This window comes from Fundulus heteroclitus, chromosome 8 (genome assembly GCF_011125445.2).
Source record: "Fundulus heteroclitus isolate FHET01 chromosome 8, MU-UCD_Fhet_4.1, whole genome shotgun sequence".
Lineage (NCBI taxonomy): Eukaryota > Metazoa > Chordata > Actinopteri > Cyprinodontiformes > Fundulidae > Fundulus > Fundulus heteroclitus.
This window is the reverse complement of record NC_046368.1, coordinates 6,989,955-7,009,346: the sequence shown is the minus strand read 5'-3', so window position 1 is coordinate 7,009,346 and position 19,392 is coordinate 6,989,955. Positions and strand designations below refer to the sequence as shown.

General features: G+C 36.8%; 1 protein-coding gene across 3 annotated transcripts; it reads left to right on the top strand.

Annotated features, from left to right (window-relative positions):
• Positions 1–2,712: 2,712 nt before the first annotated feature.
• On the top strand, positions 2,713–17,156 carry LOC118563906 (AN1-type zinc finger protein 5-like). Of its 3 annotated transcripts, none has more exons than XM_036140029.1 (6): positions 2,713–2,954; positions 8,559–8,743; positions 8,858–9,011; positions 11,143–11,246; positions 11,428–11,553; positions 15,935–17,156. In XM_036140029.1, the coding sequence occupies exons 2-6, from the start codon at positions 8,587–8,589 to the stop codon at positions 16,081–16,083; spliced, it is 690 nt and encodes a 229-aa protein (XP_035995922.1). In that variant the 5' UTR covers positions 2,713–2,954; positions 8,559–8,586; the 3' UTR covers positions 16,084–17,156. The 3 variants fall into 3 exon arrangements, with proteins under 3 accessions (XP_035995922.1, XP_035995920.1, XP_035995921.1); XM_036140027.1 differs by having other exon boundaries at positions 2,714–2,954; positions 11,425–11,553; XM_036140028.1 differs by lacking the exon at positions 2,713–2,954 and adding an exon at positions 7,379–7,397 and having other exon boundaries at positions 11,425–11,553.
• The last annotated feature ends 2,236 nt before the right edge of the window (positions 17,157–19,392 follow it).

Genomic DNA, 19,392 nt, shown 5'->3' with positions numbered 1-19,392 from the left:
GCGCTACAGCATCGAATAACGAGGATTTTCTCATGTTCAGGGGGGGGCTTAAGACTTTTAAGATGTCAAATGCCATATACTTTTATGTTATGTTCTAAAAATATCAAGTACTGAGAAAGTCATGCGCTGAAATATTTTGCATTTTATTCATTTAAATATATATGTTTCACATTTATAAATATATAAATATCAATATACAAAAACATATATTTACATATGTGTATACATATATATACATATATACATATACACATACTTATATATACATATATATATATTTAATATGAATAACATGTAAAATATTTCAGCACCTAATTTCCTAGTAGTTGATAGTGTTAGTACATCCACTGACTGTAGAATTACCTGTGAAACGTTTTCACTCAGCCAGAAAACTGCTTGTTGTTGCAACCAAATCCTATGGGATTCTGTGAGAGTAGGGAGTAGCAAGATGGCGGCCAGTGACTTCAGTTTTTCGGCAAAATCAGCACTCCAGTGTATTATATAGCTCAGTGATGATGTCTGAAATGTTTAGAATGGACGGTTATCTACAAGCTAATTTATTGTGTTACAGGACAAAGTGGAGGTAGGAGAGTTTTCTCGGTGAAAGGTTTAAGTTAAACTGTCCTTAAAAAAGAGTTTTCTTATAATATCACTTTGGCTCATTGAGTCAATCGAAATTATACTTTCAAAGATAACAGAAAAGTGGTCAGTTACAAAGACCTTAAAAACACTTATACCTTTTCTGAATAATTTTGAATGAAAGTCCCAAATGTGTCCCCATTTATGCATTTGTGTGTTGCAGGTTCCTAAAAATTCCTAAGAAATATTCATGTTTATTGTCATCTGAGCCTTGACCCTCTGGGTTTGCAGCAGTATTTTCCGGTTCTCCTGAACCACATCATTCAGACCTTAGGAAAACAAGATCACATGTAGTAACAGACACGTCTGCAGCATCCTAAGAAAAATGACAACATATCCTCCACAACTTGTTTTCCTGGATCAACAGGCAACAACTCTGCTTTAGCCGGTGAACATTCCATTCTTTAATACGCATCAACATGAAACTGCAGCCCAGAAAAGCAGCTTTGCAGTTTGGCAATGTGCTGAAATCTTTGGTGGCCGCCATCCAATGGCAGGGTCACAATTTCCGTGACGTCTACCGGAAGTAGAAACGACGCAAAGGCAATAGAGATGTGTCAGTCGTGGATGATCCAGTTCAAAATGCTGATTCAGTTATATGAATGACGGCAGGCTAGTTAAGTCTTTCTTTCAATCTTTCCATCGGAATGGTAATTAAAGAGGAATAAAAGTGTGACAGGTCCAGTCAGCTAGGCTCTACCCCAATCCACATTCACATATGGGGCCCATGTGATTAGGAAATGTTCTGAAAAGCAGGCTTCATAAGGGATTCTCCATGGATTGTCCACTCATTTCCAGGAGGGAAAATGGTCCAGGAATGATTTGAGTACTAAAACGAGAAGTTTGAGGTGCTGACTTGGCCTCCAAATTCTTCCGATCCCAACACCATGGAGTGTCTGTGGGATGTGCTAGAGAATGACGTCCCATTCCTCCTTCATGCCATTATTTATATACGGGGTCCATATGGTTAGGAAGTTGACTAGAAATTGGTCCAATAAGTAATTGACCAAAGGTTACAAATTGCTCAAATGTTAAAGGAGCAACAAATAAGAAATTTACAGTAAAATTAACCAAAAATCATTCTCATTTGTCACAGGGGACGGAACTAACATTTCCTATAAATGCTCAGTCCTCCCCATCAACAATGTTTTCGTCAAGTTTTTCTCCTTTCAAAATTAGAGGTACGATGTAGAACTACTTTGGTGCAGTGTGTAGCCTATTTCCTGGTTCTTGAACCAATTATATTCCCAAGGTTCCCAAAACAGAGCACAGAATTTAGTATTTTATCTTGGCAAAAGGGCAGCACCCTGCAAACATGGAAGCCAGTAAGAAAGCATCCTAAATCCAAATATTAAATTGATTTATTACTATTATTATTATTTTATTATAACTTTTACTAGGTTTTACACATGCTGTTGTCACTTTAGACTTGGAGCTTGCTTTTGCTCAACTTTCTAGTTTAGAATTAGTAATTCAGAAGTTAGTACTATTGATTTATTGAGCTTGGATCGCAAAAATGAAAACAGTACAAACAGTACAAAAGGGATAAACTAATATAAAGACATGTTGATCTTAACAATGTTGTTGGTTGGTCATTTTGCCTTTCTACTGTTTTGTACCTTTGGGTTCAAAACAAAACAGTGTTTTTGTATTGAGCCAAACTAGAGTGGAAGGAAAAGACATAGAAAAAGCAACAAAAGACTAGAGTTTGTTTGAAAGACAAAAAGCTGGACTTTGGTTGGGGTCAGTATTTCAAGAGCAAACAAAAATGGACATGGCACAAAGGGGACAGAAGGAAAAAAGGACAGTACTTGAGCTACATATGTCACATTCCTACTGTTTAAACCACTCCTGAAACAGAGACAACAGTCCATCCCTTTCCTGAAGATTTTCATCAAGTAAAATTAGATTTAGCATTTAAGTTTTTTTTAAATATTAAATCACTAAAATAAAATAGCCTTTCCAGTGTGTTATATTTGATTGTAGAACCGAGGTAGCCGAAAGAGCCAAATATGTAAACTGATCTGAGCCAAACGATTCGGATCCCGGAAAAGAGTCGGAATTCCCATCAATAGAACGCCAACACGTAAAAGAAAACAGATGCCACCACAGCGCGACAGAGCGAGGGGCCGTCGATAACAAAATTAGTCACCATCCCGAGCCGAGGAAAGCCCGCAACGAAGGAGAGAAAGGAACAAAGACTTACCTAGACGGCCCTAGTTAGTTAGACAGATAGTTAGCGTCAGGATAAGTCAAGTTATTTCGTCGAGATCGCTAAACCTGCGAAGAAAAGCAGCGTTCCTCAGTCACAAAGGGTATGTTAAACCCGTCTTGGTGAATATACTCGTACGGTTTCAAATGTTCTACACATAGCAATAAAAAAAAAAAATACTATCAAATATGCACTAAAACGCCAGCGAACAACATTCAAGCTGATGTAGAAAGTTGTTCAAGTATAAAGCAGACTTGAAAATGATTTGCCAGCACGTGTCGTCGAAAACTTTACCTTTTCCTAATATGAGTTTTTTCTTATAAAGTACAAGCATGTATGTTATTCTGGTCACATCTATTAACGCATTAGTAGGGATAACTTTTATTAATCGTAATTCAAAGGCAAATATTTCGTTTTTTTCCATGTTTTACCTTGGCTAACGTTAATCTGCTAGCAGCAAAGAAAGATCATTAGCTGCCGCTGTGGCTAACTACGCTAGCACCGTTTCTTTATATGAATAAAATACATTAATACGTGTATAGTGCAGTGTAATTGTATATCAGTAAACGTCGTAAACATTTGTAGCACAAATGTAGTTTTTTACAACTGTCGTGTCAGTGAGTAATCTGTGTTTTTATTGTCCCAAAGGAGGGCAGTTAGCATCGGTCATTAGCCTGCTAGCATGACTCAGTGGATTTGTAGATTTGAAGCGGCTGTGGCCCAGAAACCTATCACGAAAGTCATGAAAACAACAAATGACACCAGTGGTTTGGTGTAATTTAGCCTTACTCGGAAATTTGTGTTTCTTTAACTCTGATTTTTAATCTTTTTACTGTATATTGAGGTGTTGTTCAAGCTACTGTATGAAAAGAGTAGCTAGTGGATGATGGAGTACATGATTAGTGTTTTTTGTTGTCTGTGTTCAGGTAAACAAGGAATCAATACAATTTACCTTTTTTTTTTAGTTGATTTGAGGCGATTGGTGACGATTTAATGAATTTGCACAACGGGTTGAGCCGGTTGAATTACAAACAGTAGTTCAGTAAGAGATGGCTTCATGTTGTTGAAAGTATTTTCTTTTCTTTTGCTCCAAACGTAAAGATTTCAAATTAAAAAGAAACTGATTCTTTCTTGAACAGCATTAAGAATTTTCAAACAATACTAAGATTAAACTATAAACTACGTTCTATCAAAAGCCATATTTCTATATTTTTGGGGCAGTTTGTCACTTAGTTTACCTGGTAACTCTTGAAAGGACGTGAGAAAAAATTGCAAAAGCAGTAAAATTTGTTTGTTTTTGTCTTAATATGCTTAGCCAAATGTAGAAAATAAAACACCTTGAACAGGTTAATCTGCTTTTGTGGTTAGCCAGGGAAATGACTGTTCCCTTTCAGCCAGCTGACCAGCAATGTGCAGCAGCGAGGTGGGGGTGGTATAAAGCTTTTCTTCATGTTCTAAAGTATGGTTAAAATGGCAACTTTTGCTAGAAAGTTATTGGATCAACAGAAAAATAAAATCTACGCACTGACTACAAAAATATAATTTTGATCGTTATGGTGCCTGTTATGCTTTCATTTCACATCCTAATCAAATTTCCTCCCCTTCAAAAATAGTTCTCCAAAAACCAAATGCAATACTATAAAATAAAAAGAAAGTACCATTTAGAGGTTTAGTGATTTAGAAAATTCACCTATTATTTAAGGGGAATCTAGGGACTTCATTAAAAATTAATTTATTTTTCTAAGACATCTTTGTGTCGCAGGTAGATGGGTCGAGCACAACAGGAAGGAACCGTTAAGACAGAGGTATCAGAAATGCCCCATGACTGATTTTTGTGTGGAAATTCAAGAATTATACCAATTTTGTCCCTCAGCATAGGCGGTTGATGCAGATAGACTTTTTTTATTTGCAATTAGTGCAAAATTATCACCAACATATTAAAATCCTCTTGCAACGCAAAAGTACAAATCAAGATATTTGTCTATTTATGACGACACTTTGTGCATTCCTTTTAATGTTACAGTGGATAGAAAACACATCTGTCCAATGTCTGTTGCTCTTATTGCTAAGATTAGATAAAGAATTGTTTATTTAGTTTTTTCAATTAATGCCCTTGACACCTGTTACAGGGTTTCCCCCAGTAATTGGGGTAAATCTGGCTGTAGGTGTCGTGGTGCATGCAGTTCGTAGGGTGTGTTTTATTAACGAGGTTTTACGTGATTTACAAATCCCATTGCAACAGAAAATCTCAGTATTTTCCAAGTTTAATTAAACTAGCAAATGCTTTAGAAGTTTACTGTCGAGCAGTTAAAACAAGTTTTAGTTGCATAAAAAAAAGACGTTTGTCAGCAACTTTGATCCTCATGATAAAAACTTATGACACCCCTGGCTTAAGGTGTTCCAAGTTGATATTTGAATGAAAAGTCAAGTTGAGTTCGTTTCTGCTGAGCTGAGTTAATAGCTTTACACTGATCCGTGTTCCTGGTGTCGAACGGCACACGATGTACGGCGGTGTACAAATACAAGCCACCTAATTTTGGGAGCACTAAATATGACGGTGCGGGTACGCTAACGTGTTACTGTTTATAGGACAGGCTATAATATTATACCTCTCAGGACAGACTCCCTAAAATAGATGTTGACTATATAGAACTACATCATATTAATAAAAACCTGGGATTATCAGGTCGCTCATCAGTTTCAGTGAACTGGTTTTATTTTTATTTTTCTCAGTTTTCCATCACCTGGATGTTCCCACCGCTCTGAGATTTTTAGCGTCTCGGCCAATAAAATCTGAATCAGGTGTGGGCAGGGAGAGCCAATCCGACATTAGTCTTGTCATGATTACCCACTAAATATTGCGTCCAAGCAACACCTGTTGCTGTTTTGGCAAGCGCAGCTGAATATGTTAAACTTCTCGCTGTACCGCTGGAATAATTATGCACAGAAGCATTGTAATATATTTACGCATGTCAAATGTTTAATAGCTGTATCCCTTACAGCTTTATTACTGTATTTTTCGGACTATAAGTCACACCAAACTCATTATTTAGACATTTATTTCACACAATCCAAGACTAAAAACTGACATTTAATCTGGTAATTTATTAAATTCCACAGCTGCTTCCATAATCGTCTGAATAACGTGGAACATAGCAGGGAGGAAGAATGGAGTAAATTAGCACAGCGGTAGATTTTATCCAGCGCATTTCTTAAGCTGAAAGTTGTTAAAATTAAGCCTAAATTAGACGGTGAGCATAACGGTGCTACGTGCTAAGCTAATAGTACGACACGAGAGCTGTAAGCTAGCGCTAGCTGCTATTAGCTTCCCATACCGCACAATAACAGGGTTCTGTCTGGGTCCATGCATGAATGCAGACTGAAACAGAGAAACAAAGTACAAACATGTGTTCAGTCTTTTTTAGCGTATAAGTTCACGTTTCAATACATTTTTAAGTGGTACACTAGCAGGATAGTTTTCACAAGCCTAGATCGCCCTCTTGTGGCTATAGACGGTAATGTTTACTCCTTGGTTCATCTTGGTTAATATTAATTACCATTTAAATTTGATATATAAGTCGTACCTGAATATAAGTCGCAGGATCGGTCAAACTACGAAAAAATGTGATTTATAGTCTCAAAATACGATATTGGTATTATTGTACAAGACAAACTAAAAACCATATTTGTAATAGAGAAATATCTTGATCGCAGCGTTTCAGTGAAAAGTTTAGTGGAAGGTAAAAGTGTGGTTGGAAAAAGCCAGGATAACAGCTCCTTGATGCTGTTGGGATACAAAGGTGGTACTTTTTTAAACTCAAACTACTGAAAATATTGAAAGAAATCGACTTTTTGTCAATTTCCAGATTCATTAAACTGGACTTTTATCTATGGCGGACGTCCTGTGACTGGATCTTTAAATCTGAGCAGTTTGGACCTAGAATCCTCAGATGTTTAATAGTTTGTGAGACTCGTTCCTCGTTTTCTCAACCTGGAAAAATACCAATAATAAAAAAATACTGTGATGTTGTAGAAGATATAAACTCTTAATGATTGCATGTCACCACATTATGTGCAATGTTTCACCTTAGAAATTAGAAACTTCCCCAACGGACGCCTGTCCTGTCTGATCAATGCTGTTAAAGGTTTCTTTGGAATTAAAACATTTAGGGGCAGCTTTTTATGGTGTATATTAGCTGGTTTAGTATTTGGGATGATGAATTTAAAGTCATTCTGCTGTTGTCTACGCAGCATTTTGTTTTGTTTTTGTTTCTTTCTTCTTTCATACTCCTGTTTTGTAACAATTAATCAACTTTATCTTTTTCTGCCAGCTTTTCATGCCTGTCAACCATTTCACACTCATATTCTTGTGCTTGAGTATTGTAATGAATTATGGCAACACATTGTTATATAAAATGCTCAGAAAGGTGAATTATGCACCCCCCCCCCCCCCCACCAGTTTAAGTGGTTAAGTTAGCTTGTAACTCCTCTCTTTCTTTATTTCCATGTGCAAGACAGACAGTTTTAATTACGTTTCCAGTTTATGGTATGTTTACAATTAATTTACCTCCTTTTTTTTTTTTTTTTTTAACACACATTTTTCCTTTCTAGTTTTTAAACTGACGCTGATAGTTTTATGAACTTTATCTGAGGCAGAAATGCGTTTGATCCAAATGTGAATGGACCGTCTAAATCATAGGTTTGTAATTTAATTTAGCAGATACTCACCATCTTCAGCCAGTGTGGATTAAAGCAATAATGGCAAACTATCATTAAATTAATTTAACCTGCTGTTCCTGTGGCGGTACTTAATTTTTCCAAGTTTGTTTATTAAGGATGTAGCATGAGGCCAAAAATATTAACCTTCAGTGGGGCTGTACGGGTTTGCCAAAACTCAAAATTACAATATATTTCAACCGTAATTGCAACTTAATTTAAACTTTTCTCTATTTTTTTTAACACTAACAACAAAAAATGGCCAGTAGATAAAAGTATTTATAAACAAGGACGATTTAAAACAAGAAATGTTACTTTTTCAGAATATTATCATTTTAGTGAACAGCTTTTAATTGAGTTGGACATCAATCTTTGTTGAACATAAAGCTCAACCAACAAACAAGTCTATGTATTAAAGAGTTTGACCGCTACTTAATGCTGTGGTGAGATTCCTGAACTTTTCTGGTAAAAATGTATGATAATTTAAACTAAAACAAATAATAAAAGTAGATTATCTCACTGCGGCAGCTCTCTTGCCTTCCATGTGGATGCAAACCAACTTTAAACGTATTACTGACACCTAAAGAACACGTCTGATCATTTAATTGTTGCATAGCCAAACATTGCAAACCTCTGCAGTTGGGAAAATTGTGCTTTAAAATTGTGATTATATTCAAAATGCGATTAATTGTGCAGCCCTAACCTTCGGTTAAAATCCAGAGGAAACCTGGAACGACTTTTATGTGTTTTAGAAAACATTTAATTAGGACGTCTAAGTGAAAATATGAAACTTTGTGCTGTAAACCTGCAGATTAAGCAGAAATATAAAGGTTAGACATCTTTAAGTTGGGGCTAACGACAGTATATTTGTTTTTTAAGCTAGCCCTCCTGTAATTTGCCTCAGTTTATCAGAGCTCATCTTTCATTTTTATCTTTGTTGTGAATAGTTTTTCTGTCGTTAGTTGTGCTGACGGTGCGTCTTTGCCTCCAGGATCCCTCGGTTGGTGGCAGACATTGCTATGGCCCAGGAGACCAATCAGAGCCCAGTCCCCACGCTCTGCGCCACTGGCTGTGGATTCTACGGTAACCCCAGGACCAATGGCATGTGCTCCGTTTGCCACAAGGAACACCTGTCCAGGCAGAACAATGGCGGTGTTAGTTCGCTGACCCCGATTGGTGAGGAGGCCTCTGCATCTCATACGTCTCTCTGGCTCTGTGTCGACCTTCTGACACGACAGGATTTTATTCTATTTATTTATTTGTTCTTTTTGTTTTGTTTTTTTCAATCAGGCAGCAGCTCCACAGCTGAGGAGTCTGCGATCCAGAGCTTGGAGGATACGTTGAATAACGCAGCAGCTGCCGCGGTTGCTGCGGCCGAGGAGGCGGCTGAGGCGGCGGCCGCCGCTTCTGATGCTGCTGCCGCCGCCGCCGCACACGCCCTCAGGTGAGAACACGTTCCACAGCGATTTGATTTAAAAACTGAAAATTACACAAATTCATTACACGGTGACTTATTTTGAGCGAGGGCTGGACAATAATTCAATAACAATATATATCGATCGATATGTCGATGATAGAAAAGAGGATCAATATAAAGTTTAATAGTATAGCAGTTCTTCTTTATGCATTCTAGCCAATCATGTAGGTTAATATCACAGTCATTACATCCTCCTAACCAATCACAACGCAGAGCCAGGAACCAAGCTCCGCCCCCTTCAAAGAGTTCAGAGAGCACACATTATTTTTTCTTTTTTGAAAACTTTTTAGTTTTGGTAAAAAGTTCATTAAATAAAGGGTTGAGTTTGAATTCAGTGTTTGTGTCTGTATCTAAAAATAGTCGCTAAGCAACAGCATAAAATAACCAGGGCTGCACTTAAAATATATGTTTTGAATTTGTTGATAATTATCAATCGATATGATTTCTATTTTATCAATACGTTTGTTTGTTTTTTTCTAAATCATCCATCCGTACTTTAAGCATTAACGTTTTTTTTTAAAGCTTTTTCTTCCACTCAATTTTCTTTCAAAACAAAATCTAAATTTGCCTCATGACTCAATATGCAAAAGAAACATTTGAAAGCTGTTAATTAAAGATTATTTCAAAGGTGATTTGACTATAGCAGGGTGTATGCAGCATAATGGACCGTTAGGCTGAAAGTTGTCAAAGTTACACTGAAAAGTTTCAGACCAGCATAAAAAAAATTCAGTAAAGCTCTTGAATGTGCATCAGCGCAGCTACAAACCTCCCAAACCACATTAGCTAACGTTAGCTTTTATTAGCTTGACGAACAGGAATGCATGCAGGGAACAGAACGACACACCGGCCTCCCGACGCACAAAAATATGTCAAAAACCAAAAATATAGGAAGGAAAGTCCATTTAAAGCTCTGAAGGTTGAGACTAAAGTTTTAAAATCAAACCTAGACCTGACTAGGAGCCATTGTAGCACTTTTAAAACAAAGGTTCCTCCGTTTGAGTGGCGGACAAGCTAAAGACGAGTCGACTCTTTCCTTTTGAATCAAGTAAACGACGTTAGAAAAGTCCAGTTGTGTAGGAACAAACGCTTCAATTATCATCTCAAGTTCACTCGTTGCTAGGGCTGGACGATAATTCAATAACGATATATAACGATTGATAGACGTATATCGATCGATAGAAAAAAAAGGGTCAATAAAAAGTTCAATAAAATAACAGTTTGCCTTCTCTAGCCATGTAGGTTATTATTACAGTCATTACATCATCCCAGCCAATCACAACACAGACTTAGGAACCAAGCCCCGCCCCCTTCAAAGAGTTCAGGGAACATGCGTTCTTTTTTTCTGTTTTAAAAACTTGTAGTTTCGGTGAAAAGTTGGTTGAATAAAGGGTTGAGTTTGAGTTCAGTGTTTGTGTCTGTATCTAAAAATAGGTCGCTAAGCAACATCATAAAATAGCCCGGGCTGCACTTAAAATATGTTTTGAATTTGTTGATAATTATCAATATCGATCGATATGATTTCTATTTTATCAATATGCTTTTTTTTTCTATATCGTCCAGCCATACTCGTTGCCACCATTGGTCTCATTTCTTTTTTTTTTATTGATCCTCAAATTAAAAAAAGCAGGATCTTAACCATCTGTTTTAAAATTACTCCTCAGTTTCTGAGGCTAAACTTCTGCGAGGATCGTAAATATTTGCTGCAATAATTAACGTTTCAGTTTGTTCTGGGAATTAGCTGTATGTTAGTCAACCTCTGCTAAATGTTTACTAAGATCTGTTTAAATCTCAGAAGGCGTAATTGAACAATAAAGCTAAATATCCTCAGCAAAATAAGAAACATTACTAAAACTGATGAATTATTCAGCCTAAAGGGAGAATATATGGTTAAAAACCAAATGGGGCCCAGCACAGAGCCCTGAGGAACTCCATGTTGCAGCTCTGTACATTCAGATAATCTGGAGCTCCCACCAGAAGCAGAGGATGAAAACCACCAGATCCCTCTGATAAAATAAAAAAGTGGGAACATTAAAGGTTTTTGCTCAGCACTACACGTCACAATCAAGCTTGATGATTTTTCTCTTTCCGTTTCTCTTAGTGGGAGTTCAGCTGCCTCCTCAGTAACGCAACAGATGACCGAGATGAGGCTGTCGTCTGAGGAGAAATTAGCGTCAGTGAGCAAAGTAGAAGACACAGAAGCAGGTTGGTACCAAACTTGGACGCTGACGCACATTTATTGGTTCGGCACGCAGTCAGGCTGTTACTCTTACTGGATCCCGTGATTTCTCCTGCGGAGCTGATTGATAAATGTTTTTCTGCTCATTTTAAGGCGTCTTAAATAGTTAAATAAGATTTTTGTCCCGCCTTCTCTTGTCTCCAGTAGTGAATCAGCCTCCATGTTCAGGTCCTCGCCCCTCCACTGCTGGCAGTGAAGAAGTCAAAGCCTCCGAGCCCCCCAAACCTAAAAAGAACCGCTGCTTTATGTGTCGCAAAAAAGTCGGCCTTACAGGTAAGGAAATGGAAAATGAACCGGGTCAGTTCATGTAACGGCGCTTCAGTTCAGTTTCACTGTGACGTCTGCTGGTGAAGATTCTCAGGCTACATTCACACTGCAGGTCTTAATGCTCAATTCCGATTTTTTTTTTTTTTTGTGAAATCAGATTTTTTTTTTTTTGCGTGGCCGTTCACATTTCCAAATATATGCGACTTGTATGTGATCTCCTGTGTGAACTGAATGCGTTCAACCGAAGTGTCCCGCATGCGCAGTAGAGGACGCGATGACGTCACACGTAGCAAGCGTCCTCAGTGTTTGTGGAAGTAAACATGGATTATTATCCTGGTGCGTATTTTGCGGTCATTAATTTATTTTCTAACAGGAGCTTTCTCTCCATTGACTGCTCTCCTCATTGTAGTCCTCTATGGATGTCGTCTTTCTTCCCGCTTGTGCATAGCAGAACGCAGAATAGTGACGTTTGTCGAGTATCGGTGACGTACAGGTCGGATAAATGCGACCTGGTGTAGGTACCAGATGTACTCGGGTCCTGCGCCTTCTGATGACGTCACTATACATGGTTGGTTTAACGTTTGCTCAATTGCGCAAAATATTGTGATTGGTCTGGACAACTTACTAAAGTAATTATAGCGGGGTGTAGGTTTTATTCGAGAGCGGGATTGTGGTTTGTAAACGGACAATTTTACGAAGAAATTCTCCATGGTCCCTGCGCCTCCTGATGACGTCACCTTATGGCAACACCACTCAAACAAACTACATAGAGCCCGCGGTCTGCATTTGTAACAAATCAATTTTATTAAGTTAATTTAACGGTTTCTTTTTTCTCAAAAGCTTGAACAAATATTCAAGCCATTTTACAAAAATAAATAAATCAACAAATATTTGATAATTGGCTCAATGTTTGGAAGAATATTGTTAACAAAAATAGAAGGGCTAGCCAGACTAATTTATCCAGCATATATCTTAAATGTACCAAATACCACAATAAAAAAATAATCAAATTCATCACAATTTCATCTGGAATAATAAAAAAACATGTGATCAGAAAGAACAACATCAGTACAAAAAGGAGGAATGAACGTTATTGATTTTAAAGTGATGAATGCCGTGATTTTATTAAAAATTAAATGAGTTTATGGTTTAGTTTCCCTTCACAAAAATTGGAGGAATCAAATTTCTCTAAGGTTGTAACTTTGATCCTGCAAAATTACCGATTAAATTGTCAGACTACCACACAAGTATTCCAAAATTATGTTAAAAGTTTTCATGTCTCGACTAATTTACAGGAAAATAACCGTTAATTAACAAAATAAAATTGATTTGTAACCAATGGAGACCGCGGGCATAATGTAGTTTGTTTGAGTTGAGTTGCCATATATAGACGTCATCGGGTAGCGCCCGAGCCAATCTGGTACCTACACCGGCCGTACAGACACAGGTCGCATTTGAAAAAATCCGATCTGTGTCTTTCAGACTGTCATAAAAAGATCAGATACAGGTCACATATGGGCAAAAAATTGGAATTGGGTCACTTCAGGCTGCAGTGTGAACGTAGCCTAAGTCATCCAAGTCATGATCATTCCAAAAAAAAGTTATAAAAAAAACTTGGATAACATGCAAATTCAACCAAAACTGGTCCACTCCTTTGTAATCAGGAGTCGTTAGGGTCGTTGTTGGCCTGGTTTACAGGAGAGATGATCACCTGAATGGAGATTTTATACTGATTCCTTCCAATTTTCACCTCAATCCTTATCTCCATTCAGGTGATCAAAACATCTCTCCTGTAAACCAGGCCAACAACGACCCTAACGACTCCTGATTACAAAGGAGTGGACCAGTTTTGGTTGAATTTGCATGTTATCTAAGCCATAACAAGGCCTTTTTGGGTAATAATATAGGGCTTGGAACGCCACACTACTCCAGAAATTTGAATTGAGAATGCTTTCTGGATGGGAAGAGAAACGTCTTCAAACTTCGGGAAAAAAGTTACTTTTTTTTTTTTGGAAAGTCTTTATGTTCTCCTCTGTCTAAACCTTAGGTACTGCCAGAAACACTGGGTTGTTCTAGTGTTAAAAAGCTGATTAAGTCAATGTTTTAAATAATTTAAGTCTGTTTTTATTCAGTGCATTTTATTTTCCTTTAAGCTTTTTTTTTTTCTTTTTATAATTGCTCGCATGCAAAAGAGGACCATCAGGCTGCTAACTGGTCGCAGTTAAACAAGTCATGTTTTTTGTTTTTTTTGGGGGGTGATATGTGACGGTAACAGTAACGCATTGCAGGCTGGTTTGTGGTTATTTTTAAACGAAGCAGAGATGTGACGTCAGCAGTAGGGTTTGTGCATAAAAATCGATAGAAAGATTAATATCGATGTTTTTAAAAGCTATTTAATATCGATATTCTGGCTTTCGGTATCGATATACCTCCCAACCCCTAGGGGGCGTTATCACAGCGCGCCGTTACTGTTCACAGCGAGGAAGAGCAAGTTGAGACGAATTTGCAGAATGACCAACAGGATTTTAAAAGCGCCTTCGTCCCTAAAATCAGACGTTTGAGCACATTTTTAGTTTCTGTGATACGTTAAATTCATTAAACTAAATGCACTTTATTTTCCTGTTAATATGTCAGTGTTCAATAAATTGAACATAAATATAATATTTGGCGGGTTTTGTTGATTGAATGACTTTGGGCATTAATTTGAAAGTAATAAATATCGATGATGGAGTCAAATCTAATTAACCTGAGCTATAATCAAGAATCGTATCGAATCGGCTCATCCTAGATGACACCCAGCCCTGGTCAGAGTCGAAAGAAGACGTACGAAAAGCAGCTTTTTAGTCTAAATTCGGCTGTCACAGTTTTCAGTTGGTTCAAAATTTGATCATTCCAGAAACTTAAATGTTTATTTATACCGTAATTTTCAGACTATAAGGCGCACTTAAAATCCTTACATTTTCTCAAAAATTAATGATGCGCCTTCTTTCTGATTAAAGTTGTGCTTACTGATTGATTTTATGTGGAAAATTCTCTCAAAAATCTGTTAAAATGTGTAAGTACGACTTTGGTTAGCAATAAAGCTGCTCCACTCAGTGTATATTAGGAGCATTACGGTACACTGTGTCACTACCTGATAGGACCCCTGAGCTGTCTACCAGACTGCCTGACTGTAATGTCTAAACTAGAAGTGCATTCATGTAAGGCAGCCTGGAGTACGCGCTAGCAACAATAAACTTAGTAAGTTAATTCAATATAAAAGTTTATTTTGGCCTTATGTTAGAAACAGGGCAGTGTAGTCCAACTACTCTGTCCTCCTGACAGAGACGGATAAAGAGCTGAGGACGTGGATGAATGATATTACACACTCGGGAATAGGGCTGAACGATTTTGGAAAATAATATAATTGTGATTTTTTTTTCTTTTTTTCTTAATGCGATTTAATGCGATTTCCCCCCCCCCCCCTCCCAGTTTAATTTATCATGTCTTTTTAAACATATACAAACAATAAATTAACTTGTTTCCTCGCTGTGCAGATTAGTTGCTAAAAGACCCGCAGCATCTAAACTCAGAGCAGAAATGATTGTGTTCTGGCTACAATATATTTCAACCAAAATTGCAATTTTGACTTTTCTCTGCATTAACCACAAGCAACAAAAATGGCCTCTAGATAAAGATGTTTGTAAACAAGGACTATTTAAAACAAGAACTTTTAATGTTTCTATTAATCAGAATATTATTCAAGAGAACAGATTTTAGTTGATTTGGACATCAATCCTTGTTGAACATAAAGTGCAACCAACAAGCAAGTCTATGTATTAAACTGATTGACCTGTACTTAATGCTATGTATGATTATATAAACTCTAAAACAAGTAATAAAATTAGATTATCTCACTGCTGCAACTGTCTTCCCTTCCATGTGGAGGCAAACCCACTTTAAACATTTTACCAACACCTAATGGACGTGTCTAATTCCCTGATTGTTACATAGCCAAAAATTGCAGACTCTGCGATTTGGAAATTGCGTTTTTTTAAATCGCGATTATATTGAAAATGCGATTAATTGTTCAGCCCTACTAGGGAAGATTATTTAGTGCGTCTTATGTATATATCGGTTATCGGACGTAATAGCAATATTGATATAGGCTTTCGATGTCGGGCCATATTTTCCTTAGTGCTGCTTTCAGGGCAGAATTTACCTTTAAGCTAAAACTGCTCAGTCTGAAGTTTGAGTGAAAGAGTTGAAACAGGACTAGCGTTATAACGTGTGTACAACACTCTTCATGTCGTCTGTATGAAACTTGTTCTTTCTACATGATGATCTTTTATTTTATTTATTTTATTTAGACTAAATCATGTGTGACCTTTTTTCTTGAACGTTGCAGGTTTCGGTTGCCGCTGTGGGAACCTGTTCTGCGGGATCCACCGTTACTCCGACAAACACGACTGTCCGTACGACTACAAAGCCGACGCCGCCGCCAAGATCCGCAAAGAGAACCCCATGGTGGTGGCCGAGAAGATCCAGAGAATATGAACAGACGCCGCTGTTGGACTTTATAACTATGGAGAGCAATCAAAAATTTCACACCCTGGACCTGGGCCCACCTTCTTCCTGAAGGCTTTCTTCTTCTTCTTCTTCTTCTCCTCCGGCGCTAACCCCGTTTATCTTCTGCTAACATGTTGTTGTTTTTTTTTTCCTCTCGTGATTTCGCCGCAGCATTCAAAGCATCGTTTTAAACAAACACTAGATGTGCTGTGGAAGTTGGAGCAGTGGGAGGAAGGCGCCGACGGAGGAATCCCCCCCCCCCTCCTTCTAACATCCTGCTGATGGCTTCCCGCTCCGGTTTTTAGAGTTCTGCTCCGATACGCCGTCGGGTCGGACTCTCAGGCTGTCTGTGCTTGCTCTCTGCTGGCTTGAGTAGCAAAATACATTTTTTTTTTTTTTTTTTTTTTTTTTTTTTTTTTTTTTTTTTTTTTTTTACCAGTTTTGGACCTCCTTAAGAGGTTGTTGAGTTTCCTGACCCGTTCTGACTTTAAACCCACAACCCCGGATTCCTTTTTGCCAACCTTTAACTCTTCACGCCCGCTCACCTCTGCGGACAATCGGGGTCGAACGGAGAACCTCAAACCGTCCAGACGTCGCACGAAAACCGGTCCCCTTGGGTTTCCGAATGTTGCCGTTAAAAAAAAAAATTTAAATAAAATAAAAAGAAGAAGCTTTCCTGAACACTAGCGTGTGGCGTTTGTACGACTCGTAGCGTTTTTTGGAAGGGTTCGTCCCTTCGCCTGTTTGTTTTTCGTCAGTCACGTTGTGGGGAGGTGATGTTTTATGTTGTTGATGGAGTAGAAATAACCAGCTGGTGGGTGAAAATAATTTTTTTTGTTTTTTTTTGAGGCGAACTGATTGTGTGCTTAGTGAGACCGATGGTTGAAAGTTTTAAGATTTTTTTTTTTTTTTTCCTTAATTTGTTTTTTGGGTCTTGCTGCTTAATTTTTAACCCCTTTTTAGTTCTAAAAGTTTGTACAAACCTTCGTATTTATATTCTGCAGTGTGTGTAATCTTTCGATATTGTATGAGATGAATAAATTATGTTCACAAATGCACAAGGAGGAGCGTTTGGTGCTTGAATGTCGCGTCTTCAGCAGCTGAAAGCCGCAGGTTGGTCTCAGTCAATTAGCATTTCATTGAGAAGTTAATTTAATTCATACACATTTATTACACACAAGCATATTTCAAACACTTTGAAGGCTGTTGCCTTCATGCTTATTGATCAGTTTTTCCTTCCACTCAATTTTCTGTTATATAGAAAAATGTCATTAAACTAACTTTGGAACGGGGCTGGACAATAATTCAACGATTTTTGTGTATATATATATATATATATATATATATATATATATATATATATATATATATATATATATATATATATATATATATATATATATATATATATATATATATATATATATATATATATATATATATATATATATATATATATAGATAGATAGATAGATAGATAGATAGATAGATAGATATAGATATATAGATAGATATAGATATATATAGATATAGATATATAGATATATATAGATAGATAGACGTATATCGATTATAGAAAAAAGGGTCGATAGAACAATTTTCCTTCATTTTTTTGTTCCACCCTATCATGTAGGTAACTATTACAATCATAACATCCAACCAATCACAACGCAGAACCAGGAACCAAGCTCCGCCCCCTTCAACGATTATTTTCTATTTTTAAATACTTGCAGTTTTGGTAAAAAGTTGGTTGATTTAAAGGGTTGAGTTTGAATTCAGTGTTTGTCTGTATCTAAAAATTGGTTTACAGCATAAAATGGTCAGGGTTGCATTAAAAATATGTTTTGAATTTGATAATTTCCGATCAATATGATTTCTGTTTTATCGATATGCTTTTTTTTTTTTTTTTCGATATCGTTTAGTCCTACTTTGGAAGCTAGAAATGTTTATCCCAGCTATGCGGTTGTTTGTTTCCACGATTTAAAAGTGTTTATAATAGATCAACATAAAACTTGGATTAACGGTCAGTAAATGAGACATAGATATTTAACATGTTATGGTACGGAGGAGAACTTAATAGAGTCGGAGAGTTTACATGTTTTTTTTTTTTTTTTTTTTTTAACCTTCTTCCCATGATTTGCAAAAACCAAAGTTAGCTGAACTGGTGTCTAAAATGCTTTGCGCCTTATAATTTGCTTGTACCTTCTGCCTCGTCCCCAGTGAGCTTGCAGGGATAAGTGGGTCTAGATCAGGGGAGTCAAATTAATTTCTACATCAGGCCACTTAAATAGTATCTTTTTTTTAAAAAAAAGATCATGGGCGGACTTCCCATTAGGCAAAACTAGGCGGTTGACCCATAAAACTCATTCACATATGGTTAATACAGTTGTTGCTTATTAGCACATATTAATCATGTTTTTGACTAAATTCCTTTCGCTAAAATGCCTTAAGAATGCTTATTGTAATGTGTGCAGTATTAATAAGAAAGAAAATCACAACTAATCTCAAATGTAACAGTTAACTGTTTTATCTTTCTGTATAATACATGTAATATATGATCGCAACTGAATGTTTACTGCATTTATGCACCATTATTATTTTGCACTATAAACATGGTTAAATGTTCTTCTGCGCCGTTACATTCTTATCACTACTGCACTCTATCTTGTGATATTTTATTTCAATTGCAATGACATTACATTGTTGTAAGCTGTATGCAACGAAATTTTGTTTTGTATGCCTTGCCTTGTATGCAAAGACGTTATATGAGGTAAAAATGAAATATTAATACTGATAACGGGACAAAGGATGAGAGTCCAGGAAAACTCCAGCATAGGTTGTTATTTTTTTAAACCTCAAGTTAAAAACCTTTTTCTCCACAGAATGTAAAGATGCACCAATGGCTCAAATGCTCAGTGAAAACAGCAACAAATTTTTATTTTCCGAAATTAAAATAGTTTCTTCAGTGGAATCGAGGGCTGGAAAGATGAACAGGTCCATGAAAGAAGGAACATATTTAGGGATTCAAGTTTACTCAAATGTTATCATAAATGCATGTTTAGGTTCCTATCATTTGTTAAAAACTTAAGAAACTAAACTTTAATGCTGTTTCTGTTGTTTTCTGAGTTTAAAAACAAATTTTGTCAGCTAGAGCAGAAGTTTATATGAAGTTTTTTCTAAATATCTTAACATCTCCTGCAGCAAAATGTGTTTCTTCATCCTTCAAATACTTTTCAAAATGTAAACCAAGTAACATTATTGTAAACCTGTTTTTTTGCTTGATCCACAAATGTAACC

What these genes read in the sequence shown, in the direction of transcription:
- LOC118563906 (XM_036140027.1), top strand. Translation starts at nt 8,587, where the DNA reads ATGGCCCAGGAGACCAATCAGAGCCCAGTCCCCACGCTCTGCGCCACT. An exon ending in TAGTTCGCTGACCCCGATTG is followed by an intron (nt 8,744 to 8,857) that starts GTGAGGAGGCCT and finishes TTTTTCAATCAG; the next exon opens with GCAGCAGCTCCACAGCTGAG. An exon ending in AGTAGAAGACACAGAAGCAG is followed by an intron (nt 11,247 to 11,424) that starts GTTGGTACCAAA and finishes TCTTGTCTCCAG; the next exon opens with TAGTGAATCAGCCTCCATGT.